The sequence below is a fragment of the Pogona vitticeps genome, chromosome 2 (genome assembly GCF_051106095.1).
Source record: "Pogona vitticeps strain Pit_001003342236 chromosome 2, PviZW2.1, whole genome shotgun sequence".
Lineage (NCBI taxonomy): Eukaryota > Metazoa > Chordata > Lepidosauria > Squamata > Agamidae > Pogona > Pogona vitticeps.
Genome location: NC_135784.1, coordinates 3,364,432 through 3,382,500, shown reverse-complemented (window position 1 = coordinate 3,382,500; position 18,069 = coordinate 3,364,432). Strand labels below are relative to the sequence as shown.

At 45.0% G+C, this 18,069-nt stretch overlaps 2 protein-coding genes and 1 long non-coding RNA gene across 3 annotated transcripts in view; 1 reads left to right on the top strand and 2 right to left on the bottom strand.

Annotated features, from left to right (window-relative positions):
* The window catches only part of LOC144586932 (vomeronasal type-2 receptor 26-like), a 7,492-nt gene extending 6,255 nt beyond the window's left edge, over positions 1–1,237 (bottom strand). The window contains exons 1-2 of the mRNA XM_078386101.1: positions 1,091–1,237; positions 1–510 (exon numbers count right to left, since the gene is read on the bottom strand). The exon at positions 1–510 is cut by the window's left edge and continues 300 nt beyond it. Of these exons, the coding sequence (XP_078242227.1) occupies positions 1–510; positions 1,091–1,237 (657 nt within the window). The remainder of the gene's footprint in view (positions 511–1,090) is intronic.
* The window catches only part of LOC144587337 (uncharacterized), a 194,143-nt gene that overhangs the window by 6,255 nt on the left and 169,819 nt on the right, over positions 1–18,069 (bottom strand). The gene's annotated exons all lie outside the window — the stretch shown is intronic.
* LOC144587271 (major histocompatibility complex class I-related protein 1-like) lies at positions 3,834–16,853 on the top strand. Its single transcript, XM_078387329.1, has 5 exons — positions 3,834–6,108; positions 9,424–9,693; positions 10,381–10,656; positions 12,036–12,323; positions 13,530–16,853. The coding sequence occupies exons 1-5, from the start codon at positions 6,042–6,044 to the stop codon at positions 13,535–13,537; spliced, it is 909 nt and encodes a 302-aa protein (XP_078243455.1). The 5' UTR covers positions 3,834–6,041; the 3' UTR covers positions 13,538–16,853.

Sequence of the window (18,069 nt, the reverse complement as noted above, 5' to 3'; positions counted from 1 at the left end):
ATGTCTTGCCCTTTTCTCTTTATGGATGAGGAAGGAGAAAAAGCCATAGATCTCCGGAGAAGCCAGGATTTCATATGACAAGTTCTTCTTGAGGTTCCACACGGCAGTGGTGATCCAGATCTTCCCCAGGGGAGACTGTGTTAGGATCTGAGTTATTCGCTGCAAGATCTGTATGAAGAAGCGGGTCTCCCCATAGTAAACGACTACCCTCACTCGGTTCCACGTATTCCACTCTATTTGAAGAAACGTCTTCAATGCTGTTGTCCACATTGGAGTCCGAAGTGAGAAAGCCGTACATATGGTGTGGCGAACGAGCAAGGGGGTCACCGTCTGCACAAACCGTTCCCCGTTGTCGGTGTCTGGCACGAGGAGGCCAACCCAGTTCCACCTGAAATGCAGGAGCAGCTGGACGATCCCGAGACACTGGTGTTCCTCTTTGGGGACCATCCGGTAGATGAATGGGAACCGGCTTTTATCATGAAGAAGGTGGGACCCAAAGCTGTAACTGACCTGAAGCAAGAAAAGGGAGAGAGGAGTCCGGCAGCTGGTGTAAAATCCCCTTGGATGGGCTCTGATGATCCAGGGATGTGAGTCTGTGCTAAGTTTTAGTCTGGACTTGGAAGGAGCCATCCACAGAAACCAGAGGTGTTTGGGGTGAAGGGTTCAAAACCCCAGAGAGATCTCTTGAGGGCAGACTGGGCCCCGAGTGGGTTCTCTGCCTCTATCAACAGAGAGCAGGTGGCTGCGACTAGATGTCCTGATGGGAGCTGGAGCCTTTGAGGGCTCTTCGCTCAGGGAACCTCCCCATCCTGGCTTCCCCGAAATTATGAAAATATCCACTCTGGGTGCTAATCCTTTCCTTGAAATCCTGCAAATTATGGTGCCTTGAAACTTGCAGACCTTAAAGAAATGTAAGCATAGTTTGTAGTTCCACCTAACACAAGCCTGAGAAACCCCTTAGCACCACCCACACCATCGTAGGCCTAATCCTGCTACTTAGCTAGTGGATAAACTCCACTGAGCGCTGAGTCTCTCTGCCCCATTCTTTAGCAATTTGGTCCCTCCTTAGACCAGGGGATTCCCGAAGTACCTGTGGGATTTCGTAGAGGCCGGACAGGGTGGAAATCTCTTTGGAAATCTCTGATTCCTGCCCTTCCAGGAGGACCAGGAGATCCTCCCTTTGCCCACAGGAGTAGTTGGGGATGTTGGCTTTCCCACGGGAGAGGAGGTCCACCATCACTGCGTATGTCATCCCCACATCGAAATAGTTGTCATAGATGTTGTATCCGAGGGTGAGGTTGGGCAAGAGGCTGGGATTCTGGTTGATGTCCCGGAGGGCGAAAAGGAAGGAGAGGGGTTGCCATTGGTTCGTAGGCCCATTCCTGCAAAACACTCATCAGGTTGCCTTGTAAACACAATTTGAATTATTTCTTAAAGTTTTATAACTCTTCCCAGCAGAGGATGGAAATGCCTGGATTATCCCCTGGTGGTGTGACATACGCCGCAGCCTCAATAGCCTAACAAAAGCCTCTTCCTGTATCTACAGCCAAATGATGGCACCTAAGCAAGAGTCCTGTATACCTTTTTAAAAATCCCCAAGTGCATGTAACATTTTTCTCTCCCAGGTACACTGGGATGCTCAGCCACATCTCTGCAGGATAAGATGTTTGATGCATCAGATCCTTCCATGGCTTGACTCTTGTTTTGGAAGGAGCTCAATGGGACTTGACTGGATTTTGGTGGGATTCTGCCCGAGTCCCCTAAATTGGTTTTCAGGGCTTCGGAACATTCCCTCGTTTGGCTCTGGGTGGAGTGATTTGCGTCCTATCCCTTTTGATATTTATCCAGGTTCTGAGTGACAGCCACCATCCGTAGAGATGCAGCTACCGGTAGAGGAGCCCCAGGTAATGGAGGTCCAGGTAAATGGTTTCTGCCTTCGTCTGTAATTACAGGGTGGGGTACTTTTTGTTAAGTTTGACTGGTAAGACCTGCTGGATAGCTCAGGGGTTTAGGTATTTGCCCGTGTAGCCAGAGGATGGGAGTTCAAATCCCCCACTGGGGCTCCTTGCCATGGTCAGAAGTGGATGATCCATAGGGTTCCTTCCAGCTCTGCAGTTCTAAGGCTATTATTATTACTGTTATTGTTATTAGGCCTCTGGCTGCCAAGCCAGAGGTTGGGAGTTTGATTCCCCACAAGGCCTCCTGGACAGGGGCCGGACTCGATGACCCAGAGGGTCCTTTCCAGCTCCTGCAGATCTCAGATTATTATTGTTACGAATTCAAGTGAAGATCTTTTAGGACAACAGTTGGGCGGAAAATGATGACATAATTTTTAAATATCAATTTTATACGAAGCCTGCAAAAAATGTATTGTTGAAAAGGCGAAAGACTGAACTGGGGAAAATTATAAGCCCATCAATTCACAGGAAGCAGCCTCTGCTTGTCTCTTGGGTCCCTCTTTATCTCTCTCTCACTAGCATACACAGCCCCAAAAGAACACAAAAAATGAAAATAAACAAAATACAAAACATGACAACCGATAAGCTATCCATAATTAGGGCAAGCGAAGGTACTACACAATGTCCAATAAATAACAGTCATTGAACATGAAAAAAAGCCAAGCAAGATGACCCACCGAATATTATTATTGTTACGAATTCGAGTGAAGATGTTTTAGGACAACAGTTGGTCAGAAAAAGGTGACGTAATTTTTAAATATCAATTTTATATGAATCCTGTGGAAATTTATTGTTCAAATGTCGAAAGACTGTTTGTCTCTTGGGTCCCTTTATCTCTCTCTCTCTCTCTCCTTCACAGCTCCGAAAGAACACAAAAAATGAGAATACACGAAACACAAAACATGACAACAGATAAGCTATCCATAATTAGGGCAAGCCAAGGTACTACACAATGTCTGATAAATGACATGGAAAAAAGCCAAGAAGATGACCCACCAAACGCTTTCGCAAATCTTTCACACATATAGAAATATTTCAAAGCATAACACATGGCTTATTTAAAAGAGGGGGGAGAGATAAAAGAATGAACCCAAAATAAAGTTGAGCATCAGATGATAATTGCCTTCTCTGTATGGACAGGAGGCTCACTTCGAAACCAATAAATAGGATAAAATAAATAAATAAATAAATAAATAAACACTCCGGTTCTGTCCATGTCTGGAATGAGGAACCCTGTCCCTTCCATTGTCAGTATACAGAAAGCAAGGAATATGGGTTTCTCATAATATAGAAAAACTCACCCTACTACTCTGGTGACAGGAGGCGCCGAGAAGTTGACAGGCTGAAAAAGGACAGATGTTGCTGATATCATTCCACCAATGTGGACGTCCCCTGGCCTGTAAAAATTCGAGGGTTGGTTAGGGTCCCTTGCCAGGCTCAAAGGGCATTTTCCCTTCTCCCTCCCAGACACTGTCCAGGGCAGCAGCAGCAGCAGCAACAGAAGCAGCAAGAGTCTCCTCTGAGGGTTGCCTGTGGCCATGGTTCCCCTCCGGAAAGTCTGTGCTGGCCAAGGTGGCCGGCTGGAAGGCAGGAGAGGCGACCCTCGTGCAGGACCAGTGCTGGGCTGAGGGCTAGGTTCTGTTCAGAAGATTGGACCATCGAGGGCAACCTGGCGCTCGGTTCAGCGACTCCCTTCTAGACCACCCTCCCGCTCAGTGGCCAAAGGAGAGGGGATGTTTTTGTAGACCTGACGTTACCTTGTTTTGCTCCTGCTGGTCGAGTCGTCCCTGGACCCAAAGGAGAACCTCAGAGAGAGAGAGAGAGAGAGAGAGAGAGACAAAAAGTTTTCCTTGAACTTTGGGAAGTAGGAGGAAAACAAAGCAAATGACCGTGATTTCGATAATGACATGGTGGAGGCTCAGCTCTGTGCCATCCTGACGAGCCCCAGGGCCAGAGGTGGAGAAAAACATGTTTCCCAGAACTCAGTCGTAGGTCTCCATCTTTATAATCCCCTAGAGATGGACCAGCACAAGCCAGATGTATCTGCCTCGAAGTTTCTGAAGTTTGTCACTGGGTTATAACATCGTTGAGTTGGAAGGGCCCTATAAAGCCACGGGGTCCAACCCCCTGCTCAATGCACAAATCAAAATCAAAGCAGATTTGACAGACAGTTGTCTAATTTTCTCTTGAATGCCTCCAGCCTTTCAGGGCTTACCAGAAATTGGGGTAACTGGTTCCATTGTCTTACTCCTCTAAGAGTTAAACTGTTTTTCTTGATATTCAACTGAAATCTGGCTTCCTATAACTCGAGCCCTTAACCATGTGTCCTGCACTCTGGGATGATCAAGAACAGATTCTGCCTCTTATAGGACAACCTTTCAAATATTTGAAAAGTGCTATCCTCACTCTTCTTCTCTCAAGGCTAAACATGCCCAAATTCTTTCAGCCTTTTCTCCTAAGGCTTGGTTTCCAGTCCTCTGATGATCCCTGTCACCCTCCTCTGAACTTGCTTTAGTTTGTTAGCATCTTTCTTAAAATGTGGTGCCCAGAACTCTAGATGAATCCTACCCAGTGCCAAATCACACCGTTGGCAAGAGAGAAGTTAGTTGTAAACGTTTCATGATGAAAGGGAGAGATGCCCGCCCCTGCGCCTTTGCCCCTTAGGGCAACAGCTGGTCTAGCAGCTGGTCTAGCAATTTGATTCTGTTTTAGGTGAGTATAGTTCTATGATCCTCAGTCCCTCTTCCCCAGGCTCTCCTCCTTAGCATCACACAACTGTGCTTACCCTGGGTCTCTTAAGAGGGATGAGAATGGTGTCAAAATACAGGGAATGACATGGCAGGAGCTGCTTTTGGAGAGTGTAAAGGACCAGATCCGATGGTGGTGGACTCTCCTTCATAGGAGGGTTTTAAGCAGATGCTGGATGACCCTCTCTCAGGGATCCTGGTTTATTACATCAGCAGAGGTTATACGCGATGGTCTTAAGGGGACATTTCTGCTCAACCCTTCTATGATTCACTAAGAATATGAAGCTGCCAATGCTCTGTTAAGAACAGCATTCATGGTCTTTATGCTTCTGTCTTTGAAAGGGAATTTTATACTGTTACACCACTGTGTGAAACACAGCACAAAGCTATTGAATGCCACCTTCAAAAAGAGAACAATCCTTTGTCTAGATTAATCCCAGTAAGGAAGGTCCATGGACCTCAAAGAACTATGTGTAAGTTCAAGATGCTCCATTTACTCAAGCTTCTCCTGCATGCTAGAAAAGCAAGTCCTTACTGGCAGTCAAAAGTCAGTCGTGCTCCTGAATGGCTTCCCCTCCTTTCTGGAGAGTCCAGTGGCTGAAAAACAGTATAAGTTTTTAAAGATATTTTATTTAGATTTATTTAAAGTATTTTCACCCTGCTTATGGGTCCTTAAAAGGACCCCAGGCAGCTTGCTCTGAAGCAAGGATCATAGGTCATCGAACCATGGAGTTGCAAGGGGGCCCCATAAGGCCATCAAGTCCAACCCCCATCTCAAGGCAGGGATCCAAATCAGATCTGATGGATGGTTGTCCAATTTTTTCTTGAATGCCTCCAGTGTTGGAGCACAAGAAGACGCCTGAAATAAATAAAGATGTCACCATTTCAGACAAACTACAAACATGTCATGAAACCCCTTCTAAAACATGCTATAGGATTAGAAGGTGTAGCTTGTCAGTCACTCAACTCTCCATACTTCCTACTTCTTCCTCCATCCGTGGTTGTGTTCACACAAGCAAAACGTGGAGGACTCTCTTTTGAGGGTGTCTCGCCTCCTCTGTCCAGGTCTTGTATGAAGAGCAGTCAGGAGGCAAGCTTGTTTAAATTAACCTTGACTGTGTACCTAAATTCTCTGAGCAAATATTTTATTTTCAGAGGTTGAACTTTGACTTCTCTAGAGCGTCTAACCATCGGCTGCCAAGAGCACAGGACAGTTTTCCTTCCTGGTTCCCACCTAAGCCAGTCCTCCCTCTTGCGCCATGCTTTGGCCTCTGTTTTTATCCACCGCTGCCTGCTAGAAAGCATTGCACGAAGACGTTTGAAATTCTGCCTCGAGATGAAGTGGCTTCCACCATCCCTTCTGCTCCTGGGGGTAACAGCTCTTCTGCCAGGGGACTGCTATGGTGAGTGTGTGTGTGTGTGTGTGTGTGTGTGTGTGTGTGTGTGTGTTTGCATGTGCAAATCAACAATCCTCCAGTGCTACAGAGGAAGAAAGGCAGGATTTGCACCCAACCTAATGCCCAGGGGAAAACTGAAGCCTTTCGCTCTTCCTATTCTCTACAGACTGCTGTCCGTATGGGTTGTACTACAACTCCCATCTTCCCCAGGCCAGGGTGGCCATAGCCTGTGCAGGCTGGGGGAGATAGGAGCCACTCTAATCAATTGCTCCAACTGCTTCCCTTGGAAAGGGGCCATTTTACTTCTCTCTGTGGTACCCGGTCTACCAAAGAGAATTGCAAGCATCTTGTGTAGGTTCCCACCCATTTGCAGACCACCATTTCCGAATATTTGAAGGTGCCACTGGCTGCCCTTCATCAAGATGTCTCTGAGCACATGCCAACAGCTTTGCAACAATGGGGAAATGCAGGCTGCCCCTTAACCTGTCCGTGGCCAGTGGGCTGCCCTTTGGTGCTCTGTTGTGTCTCTGGAGCTGGGATAAAGCTAGAGCTATGGAGTTACTTTTCTATAGCGCTTCATTTTATTCTCCCCGGTTTTCATTTATTTGGCACAATTTCAGTTTTATTTGCACCACCTAAACCTAAATTCTACCTAAATCAAGCTGTCAAGGGCTTAACAGTCAAAGTTCCAACAACAGCTCTGACCACTTCAGTTCTCATGCTCCTTCTGATTCAAACCTCTTACTCACAGCCCTGCTCTTTCTTAGTCCCACCCCTTTGAATTGTACTAGTATTTTATAGTGGTTACGAAGGCTCCATCAGAACAGCAAATAGGTGGATTGTGTATCTTCCCCCTCCAGTTATAACCTGATGCTGACTCAAAACTGGGCTCCTTTCGAGTTGTTCTGGAGCTTCCTAAGCAGCCAGAAACTGATATCCAGATGAAGTTCCATGCAGAGTTTAGGATTTAGAAATGGTCGGGGAAGGTGGGATGAGAAAAATTAGTGGCATAATGTAAGAGAGAAACAGAGGTATTTCTATGAAAGTGACCAGGGTAGGAGAAAGGTAGGATGAAGGACAAGAACTTTGGTACTGGCACATCTACATTCTAATCCCAGGACATGTTTTACAATGGGCTTTCAAATCACAGAGGGGTGAGATTGTGACTTATTATATAAAATTCATTTCCAGTATCCTCTTTGCTCACAAATACCGTACAATGGGTTCATTTTCATGCACAGTAGCACTGTAGTGCTTCTGAAATCAGGAATTCTTCCTTAAGGACACCTAAAAGAATGTTTTGACTTTCACTGAAACAGGCAAAAACACAAGGGAAGAAAAACAGAGAGTGCAGACCACTGTTTCATGCTGCAAAATGTGAGGCATCTGGCTTGCTTCCCTTTTCGGAGCACAACACCAAAATCAGCGGCAGATTAAAGGTGCCCAGGGCGGTAATGAAAGGCATGTGTTACAAGCCTGAAAAGCTTTCCCAAAATATTGTTTACTTTACCAATTGTTACTGTGACCCAGTGAGAGGATGAGACTCCATTCCCTATCAGAACATGTAAGCAGCAATTGGGAAATTTGGAACTCCCTCCCACTGGAGGTCAGGCTGGCCCTGTCTTGGCTGTCCTTCTGCAAGCAGGCCAAGACCTTTCTCTTCAGGCAAGCCTTCCTTCAGTAACTAACTGTCTGTGGGTTTTTTAAAAGATGTACTGTTATGCATTGTTGCTTCGACTGGATTATTAGCACTACTTGTATTTTCTATTTGTGGGTTTTCCATTTCTCAAAATAGCTTTTTTTTTTTTTTAAAAAAATGTATATTTATTGAGCTTTGCCTCAATATTGCCTGTCAATGATATAAGATGCCTCCTTATTCATTTTCCATCGTTTTTAAATATTGTCTTTTAACGTTGTTAACCATGGTTGTATGTATACTCATGGTTTTCAACTTTAAATACAGTGGTGCCTCGCTTAATGAGCGCACTGTTTAACGACGAATCCACAATGCAGATTTTGCGATTGTTTTTGCAATCGCATTGCAATGTTTTAATAGGTAAAACATCGCATTGCGATGATCGGTAAGCGTTTCGCTTACCGATCTTCACATTGCGATGTTTTCAGAACAGCTGATCGGCGGTTCCAAAATGGCTGCCGGATGAAGAAAATGGCTGCCCGCAGTGTTTTCGCGCCGATTCCTCGCTTACCGAGGCGACGAAAATGGTGGCTTTATGGGGAATCTTCGCATAACAATGAGTTTTGTCCCCATAGGAACGCATTAAACGGAGTTTAATGCGTTCCTATGGGGTTTTTTGCCCCGTGTAGCGACGTTCCCAGATAGCGATGATTTATCTGGAACGGATTATCGTCGCTATGCGGGGCACCACTGTATTGTCTTTTGTTGTTTGTAAGCTGCCCAGAGTCCTTTTTCAAGGCAAAAGTTGGGGTAACAATATTTAAGTAAATAAATACATTTTATCTGCTTTCCAAACTCTTAGAGTTCCACCCTTCTATCCTTCCTGAAACACAATGAAAACAATAAGGCAACCTCCCAGGTGATCCAAAAAATAGCCTTGGTTGGTCACAAGCATTCTATGTGTCACCTTTTGCCCATGCTTTGAAAAACAAACACACAATGAACATATTGGCTGAACTCCACTTCCACGGGAGTAGACCGACTGAATCAGTAGAACCTGAGAAGCTGAGTCACCAAGTTCGACCAGCCTGAAGGGCTTCCTCGGCTTCTACAGATAGAATTTTGGGGATTCTCATAGGACAAAATTTGAAATTCTTCATTCTGGAAGTTCTGTCTGGCCGACAGACAGACAGATGCCCACATGTGGCTCAACTGGTTGGCTTTGAGAGTGAGCTAGGCCTAGCTTGCTCTAGTTTCCTGTTCAGAGATGAACGATCCACTTGCATAGAGCTGGGCCTAGCTTGGTCTCAGAGCCTTCCAGATAAGGCCTTTCTCCCAGGTGAGCCACATTTAGCTGTCTAAATACCACCCAGAATGGAGAACGGTGAGAATTGTAGTCCAAGAAAACCAGAAAAAATCCCATCCCTATGAATTAGTATGCTAAGCTACAGGATTTCAGCCCATGTTGCAAAGTACCCCTTACTGCTCTGCAGCTGATCAGCAAAATTCCTGATTCTGATAATTACTTTGGTTCCAACAAAGGGAGGGAAATCAGTCGCATTTCACTTGGCTTCCCCCCCCCCCCGGATTTCCTGAGATGGTCCATGGGAAAGTACGACGAACTTGGATTTATCAACATCAGCCATGCTCTGTCAATGACCCCCTTCCTCGCTCTCTCCCAATAGTCTACCATTCCACACGTTCCCTGCGCCACCTGTACATGTCTGCGTGGGAGCCACACCAGAGCTTGCCGCAGTTCAGCGCTTCGCGTTATGAGGGGGACCACCTCCTCTCGTACTACGACAGCGAGACAAGGGAATGGGTGCCTCACCTTCCCTGGAGGATGGAACAAGACCCCCAGTACTGGGAAGGGCAGACCCAGATGATGCGCCAAGCGGAGGAATCTTTCAGAGTCAAGCTGCAGTCTCTGGCGAGTCGCTACAACCAGAGCGAAGGTGAGAGAGGAAGGTGGTGGGCTGTTAGACACACCGTCTCCCAAATTTTTACTTTCGTTGCTTGGATTTCGCTTTTCCTTGGGGGTGACTGTTGTCGTCAATTTCCACCTGTTCCATCCTTGGCTATATTGCGGAGGGTCTGTGAGGATCTCCTGAAGGTTTGCTTTGATGACAGCCGTGCCTCACAATTGGGGCTGCTTGGAAGAAAAAAGGTGTCGCTTGCAATACCAAAGTCCCTTAATTAATGAGTCCCCACTCTGCTCCTGGACTGTGTGCCGGTTGGGTGGATTTGTTAGGACAGCCAGGAATTTAAGCAGGCATCATTTACCGTAGAATCTTAGAATAATTGTGTTGGAAGGAGCCTATAAAGCCGTTGAGTCCAACCCCCTGCTCCAAATCCCAGTCAAAGCAGAGATCTAAAGATGACTTACTTAGGAGAAAGGCCAAAGCTGGCTCGAACTGGTGCCTGTGAGTGTCAGATTATCAGATGGAACTCTCAGAATAGAGATTTATGGGATTTGTAGTCCAGAAATAGTAGCAGTCTTTGTTTTGTCCTGATACACCCTCAAATATTAATCTTTTCTACGTTGTAGTCTAGTCACTGGGAGATTCCATTACTGGAGTACAAAATTATGAATTTGCTGGGGGTTCTCCAGCCCAACCTGCACTCTTCTTTGTCTCCTTCAGGGTATCATATCTTGCAGTACATGGAGGGCTGTGAGCTTAGCAGGGATGGGCAAAAAAGAGGATATGCCGCGTATGGCTACGATGGGAAGGACTTCATCAGCTTTGATAAGGAGAACCTCACCTGGATTGCAGCTGATGCCGTTGCTGAGGCCACCAAGAAAAGGTTGGATGCTGCCGTGGAATATAACCTGCAAAGAAAAGTCTACCTGGAGGAGGAGTGTGTCACGTGGCTGCAGGAATCTCTGAACGATGACAAGCTGGTTCTAACATCAGCAGGTGAGAGCTGCAAGGGATGGCATGGCCATTCACCGCCTTGTATCCTGGAACTGCAGTGGAGGAAGGAGCCCCAAGGGTCATGCAGTCCTGCTGCTGGTGATGCAGGGAATCCACAGATAAAGCATCTCTGGCTGAGGGCCATCAACCTTTCCATGTTTCATGTGTGTGACAGTCCTTCAGATATTTTAGACAGCTATCGTATCACTTCTCAGCCTTCTCCTTTGCAGGAAAAATTGACCCAACTCCCTCCTCTGTAAGACTTTGTTTCCCTAAATCTTTCTTTACAATATGGAAGACATGCACTTTTAAAAGATGGGAGTCATGCACCTTATCCAGAGCCTAGAAAGTGATTGTCACATTATGTAGAACAAGACAGTAGATGTCCAGACTACAACTGTACACCTGACCAGCTCTGGACATCACCAGTGTGTACGATGAAATGTTAGGACAGGTTTCAGACAAATCTCACCTCCATTAGGAATTTTTCAATTTTCTTGGGAATGTCACATGACAGGCCTTGCAAGAAATCCTATCTGGCTGTGGGTTGGCCTTAGGACATGGTGTTCTATAGCAGGGGTCCCCAATCCCCAGTCTGTGGCCTGGTGCCGGTCCATGGCCATGGCAGGACCAGGCTGCAGAGACAGATCTCCCAGCCCCACATGCACTCCCCCCATATACCCAACCTACATGCATGGCCCACCACCTGCACACATGGGTGCCCCACCCCTCCGTGAGCATGCCCCAACCTTAGTGAGCATGCCCTGCCTCTCTGCGCATGCGCATGAGCTTACCATGCCAATCCATGAGCAGGGGGTGCCCCACACACTGCACATGGACCCCACCTCCCAACTGATCTGCGATTCAGAGAAGCTCGGGGGCCACTGTTCTACTATAGCATGAGTCCTAATGGAGAAAAACAGTTATGATATCATCTAGGTGGAGCATTTGTTCTCCGTAATGTGCTCAGTTCTATGCCAGTTTTATGACTATTTCCATCAACGTCCATACGGCACTCTGATTGGTTAGAACATTGACAAAATCTGCATGTTTGTGTGCTTTTAAAACTTTTCCTCCCACTGCATGGAGTTTAGCACTATGGTTCTTCTCAGTGGAATGTCATTTCCTCCATTTCATTTCCTCCTAATCGAATGCTTTTGATTAAAGTTTCAGTTAGCTCCTGCCACCAAAAAAATCTCCAGAGGAAAAGCTAGGTCATGTCTTAGAAATAATTTTTAAAAGTTATCATAGGGAGGACAATTTTAAATTTCTAAGTGGAGTCTTGGTAAGCTCCTTGATCCTTGTAACCATATGAGAGATATGTATCCTTTTCTGGAAGTGTCCTATGTTGACACCAACATTCCCATTTTTTCCCTGCACAGAACCTCCACGAGTGACTGTGACTTCCAAGGTTGGCTCTGATGGTCCGGAAACTCTTATCTGTCAGGTCTATGGTTTCTACCCCAAGCAGATTGAGATCAGGTGGAGGAAGAAGGGCCAAGAGATCTCAGAAAAAGACTCACCCCCTATGATTCTTGCCCCCAACTTGGATGATACCTACTACACCTGGAGCAGCATTGATATTGATCCCAAAGACAAGGACCACTATCACTGCCATGTGGAACATATCACTCTCCCACAGCCTTTGGATGTGGGCTGGGAGAAGCGTGGTAAGGACCAGCAGCTGCCCCTTTCTTCAGCAGGTTAAATGGCTAGAAAAGAACATGTGGTAGGGAGTCAGTTCCAGGGTGCAAAACAGATGATATTCTCCTGTGATCTTGGAACTGAAAGCATTCCCCACCTGCGGCATTATGTGTGTGGGGGGCAAGCAAAGTGGGGAGGGAAAAGTGGGATGCACCTCCAGGGTCCTTTGGGGGGCAGAAGTGTGACACCATGTGTTGGAGCAACAGGTTAACTGATAGATCATCCTTGTTTAGGTATGAGAATGAGGTGATAAGAAGGCTTTCAAGTTTTATTGTGTGACTGTGGGGGGGTCTGAATGAGTATGTGACTGGCTAGCAGAGAAGAAGTTATCGAATGAACAAAATAACCAGATGAAGGTGAGATGTTTCTCTCTCTACTTTTTGAGTCCAGACCCTTCCTTCTGTTCATCTTGCTTTAGCCATAGTACAGTGGTGCCTCACTTAGTGATGTTAATAGGTGCAGCAAAAATCATTGCTAACCGAAAACATTGCTAAGCAATTTTAAAATGCCCATAGGAATGCATTGAAACCCCTTCAATGCGTTCCTATGGGCTTAAAACTTACCTTTAAGCGAAAATCCTCCATACAGCGGCCATTTTCGCTGCCCAGTATGTGAGGAATCCATCCCAGAAAACAGCAGGTGGCCATGTTTTTTACCCGGCGGCCATTTTGGAACCGCCGATCAGCTGTAGGAAAAAGACCACTATATGATAATCGGTAAGCGAAACAGCTTACCAATAATCGCAAAGCGATTTTTCCTATTTAAAACATTGCAATGCGATCACTTTTTCAATCGCAAATTCTTTGTCGCTAAGCAGTTTCGTCGTTAAATGGGGCGCTCATTAAGCGAGGCACCACTGTACTAAGGGATCATATACAGTTATGATAAGCCAAAAGAAGAGTAAGAATTTACTGACTCAGACAACAACTGCCACAGTAAACAAACATAAAGCAAGGGAAAAGTCTTCAGGAGCACATGTCCTTTACGCTTTTGCATGTATGGCCTTCCCATCTACTACAGCGCTGCAACAATGACTCAAATTAAAGAAGGCCATCTACAGGAACACAATCAGTGGCAGGGATGTGTTGACAGCTGTCCTGCATCTTAAAGAATCAATGGAAAAAACTAGTTAGTTATTAGTGACTCACAATGACATTTGCTTCTTTGTTTAGAATCATAATTTTGGTGAAGACTTTTTTTGGGCCAGCGAAGGAGATGAAGAAAATCAAATGGCACATGAAGAAATTATGCTTGGAAGATATACTGAGAGAGTCACTCAGGTTGGCTTCAAGAGCAATCCCGTGTGTGTGTGTGTGTGTGTGTGTGTGTGTGTGTGTGTGTGTGTGTGTGTGTGTGTGTGTGTGTGTGTGTGTGTGTGTGTGTGTGTGAGGGAGATATAAAAAGGAGAGAGAAATATGTTATTGAAATATGTTGTTATTCTGTGTCATCAAGTAGCCTTCAAGTTATGAATGAGCAATATCCAAAATGTCCTGTCCTCAGCTTCCCTGCTCAGCTCTTGTAGACACAAGCCTGTGGCTTCCTTTAGGGATTTGATCCATCACATAGCTGGTCTTCCATTTTTCCTGTTGCCTTCCACCTTCCCTAGCATTATTATTATATTAATCCTGCCTTCTTGTGATGGGCCCACAGAAGGACAGCCTCGGCTTCACAATTTATGCCTCCAGAGATTGTTCAGGCTTGACTTGATCTAGGACCCCGTTGTTCATCTTTCTGGCAGTCCAGGGTATCTGGAAAACGCTCCTCCAGCACCACTACATTTTAAACAGATCCGTTTTTTCCTGTCAGCTTTCTTAAATGTTCATCTTTCACACCCATACATGGTGACTGGAACTACAAAAGTGTGGATGATCTTGGTCTCCAGTAACACTTCCTTGCGCTTTTTTCTAATTTTGTCATTGATCCCCTTCTTAGTCTCAGTTTTTTTTTCTGATTTCTTGGCTGCTGTCCCCATTGGGATTGATGATTGAACCAAGGTATACAAAATCTCTAACAGTTTCAATTTGTTCATTGTAAATGTTAAAATGGTGTAGTTCTTCTGTAGTCCATGATTTTGGACTTCTTAACAACCAACTGCTGTCCTGCTTTGGCACTTCCTTCTTTTGCTTTTACTAAAAGTCAAATCATTGCTGCTTTCTGCCAATAATATGGTGTCGTACATTATTGATGTTTCTTCCACCTTTAAAAAATGCTTTTAAACAGTCTTGAATGTAAGAAAGAATAAATAAAAACTAGTTTTTGTGTGTGAGAACTATATCAGAACTATATTTTAGAAATCAAAACCACAAAATATTGCGCTTTCATCCTTTAATGCCCTAAACCCAACAGGTAATGGACCAGGAAAGCCAGGAACAGGAACTTTCAAGTAGGATAAGCCAACAATATTCACCACACCCTTGTAACTAGAGGAGCCTCATGCAATGAGTCTCAAGCATTCGAGTATTTGTTCCAACGTAAAACCAATATTGTGAAAAATAGCCTGGAATGGCAACTCCTGAGTAGAACAACCCAAGGGAATTCATCTGCCTCACTGGACTATTGGGACATGATGTTGGAAGGCGCTAAGCAACCACAGGAACTGTCGGAGATGACACAGACAGGTGAAGCATGCTGGGCCCATAACCTATTGGAATAACACTGGCATGTAGATTTCAGCCCTTTGAGATGCAGAATGATAGTCTAAGCCAGGGGTGGGCAATTCACTTCTATAGGGAGGCCGCATGAAAAATCTGAAGTGTGCCAAACTAACTTTACTTTAAAATAATGTTATGATGTTATGATTGTTTTTATTTTAAACTTGTTAATCTTCACAAATACTAAAGAGCTTTTTTTGTGGTATGTTAAAGATAAGCAACTGATCAACTTTAGACAATGAATAATAATGAATTCTATGGCCAGATGGAGTGGCCATGGGCAGCCCCCTCAGCCCGGTTGTAGCAAACTTCTATGTGGAGAATTTTGAAAAACTGGCCCTGGCTTCAGCACCCATCGCACCCGCAGTCTGGTTCCGATATGTCGGTGACACCTTTGCAATTTGGAGTCAATTTGGAAGAATTTCTCAACCATCTCAACAGCATCCACCCAAATATACAATTCACCATGGAAAAAGAAATAGAGGGCCAGCTCCCGTTCCTAGATGTCATGGTCCTACGCAAAACTGACCTCTGACTGGAATACAAGGTCTATAGAAAACCCACCCACACAGACCGGTACCTACACAAAAACTCCAACCACGACCCACAGCAAAAAAGAGGCATAATCAAAACACTGGTAGACCGTGCAAATCGGAACTGTGAAGCTCAGTTTCTTAGCACTGAACTCAACCATCTGAATTGGGCCCTACATGCAAATGGCTAGTCCAAAAATGAAATCACAAGAGCCATCAAACCAAGAAAACAACACCGAACTGAAGAAGAAAAACAGCCACCCACAAAGTATTTCTGCCATACATCAAAGGGGTCACGGACCGCATGGGGAAACTTTTGAAAAAACACAACCTACAAACAGTATTCAAGCTCACCACAAAAATACAACAAATGTTATGGTCAGCAAAGGACAGAAGGGACTCCCTCACCACTGCAAGCGTATACCGGATACCTTGCAGTTGTGGCCAGGTATATATTGGAAGCACAAAATGAAGCATCCACACCAGAATCAAAGAACATGAGAGACACTGCAGACTAAAACAACCAGAAAAATATGCAGTAGCTGAACATGCCCTGAAACAAACTGGACATGAAATTCTATTCCAAAATACTGAAATACTGGACAACACCACGTCAGACTGCACAGGGAAGCCATTGAAATCCACAAGCACCAGCAAAACTTCAACAGAAAAGAGGAAAGCGTGAAGCTCAGCAAAACTTGGCTCCCAGCTGTCAAAAATACAGCATGCAAAAGGTCAACGAACTCTACCCAGCCAAAAGGACAGGGGATCACTACACACAAAAGACCAGCTAATGACACCCATCAAACACAGGAACAGATAATCTCTTCTCCTTAGCACAACAATACACCCACAACAATACACACTAATCACCCATCTACAGAAAAAGACAAAGGCCTATCTCACAGCTATAAATACTGCACTCCCAAAGCCAACTACACCAGAGCACAGAGTGCTGTCCTCTGAAGATGCCGGCCACAGAGACTGGCAAAACATCAGGAAGAACAACCTTCAGAACATGGCCAAAGAGCCCAAAAAACCCACAACAACCTTTAGACAAAAAGCTATAAATGGTTTTGATGTTCAAAACTCTCTGCAGGGTGGACCGGAGCGGCTTGCGAGCCATATGTGGCCCTTGGGCCGCACTTTGCCCAGGTCTTGTTTAAGCCCACTTTCCCCTTTGTGAAGGAATCATGTCAACATTTCTTTCCAAGAAAAAAAGGAGAGCTTGTGTTTATTGGAGAAATACACAATGGCTAGGAACAGTTATAGGAGTCCTTGTTTTAGCTAGCTAACTTGGAGCTGCCAGGAGCCATGGCTGTCCCTCTCATCTCAAAGGTGAGAGGTACCAACCTTGGAAGGACAAGAGGCAGGTGTGAGAAAGAAGGAAGTAGCACCAGCAACTCTCAGCATAGCATTCTATGGTTGAAGGAAGGTCAGGAGATGTCCAATCAGGTAAAGGACAGTTGAGGGAACCAGAGGAGGTAATATTTCCACCTTCTCTAATATTTCCATGAAAAGGTGTGCATCTTCTCAAGTGTAAGCTGAGTTGCAATGAGTCGCATCCAGCTGGAACATATTCTAGAAGCTTTTCCAGGTGGGAAAAAATTTAACAAACAAACAAACAAATAAATTTTTATTATTATACAAAGGAAAGAGCAAAATAAAAAAAAATAAAGAAAGGCAGAAATAAGAAACGCAAAGCCATAGCAGACACAGCAACATCAGAAGTAAGAGGTCTCACTCTCATGGCGGGTGAACTTGTAAAACTGTCTTTCTCCCATTGCTTTCTGTCATATTTCACCGTAGGGTTTTCTCTTATTGTCATACCAGGTGATACACCTGATCGCACCTTGACTTCAAAATGACGTTCTCTCCTGACCTCAAAAAAAGGTGTCCTTTTCATCTGGTCAACCTGGTGGACACTGAATGAACAATGCGCCTCTGGCCGGCCTGATGGGTTTGTCCATCCAACTTCCAAACATTTTGAAAATGCAGTCAAAGAGCATCATGGGATTTTCCTGAGATATTTACAGTCTCATGCCATTTCATAGAAATTGCACCCATCAGGTCACCACATATTTGAGGCAACGTGATTCCATATAAGAACAACAACAGTAATTAATAAAGTTGTGTGTCGTTTGGATGAGTGTTGGGAGGATGTCTCATGCCAAGGACGAGCAATTGCCCATCTAGTTGGGCATTGTTGTCATGCAGAGCTTTAAAAAGTTCATTTTAGACAATAACATCCAAACAACTTCGTACTCAGTCTTTCACGCTTTCGTCTCTACAGACCACCAGCAGGAGGTCTCTAGCGTTTTGGCAGACCCTAGACTAGAAATCCAAGAGGACTCCTTCTGCATGCAAAGCATGCCTTCTACACACAGTGATGACCAATACACTGGCCTACATTACATGGTTCAGGGAGGATCTTTTCCAATTTAAGGGTAGCAGTTGCACCCTGATGCAATTTTATCAGGAATTTTCTTGATTTTTACTGAACCTATGGAAATATGAGATAAGTATTT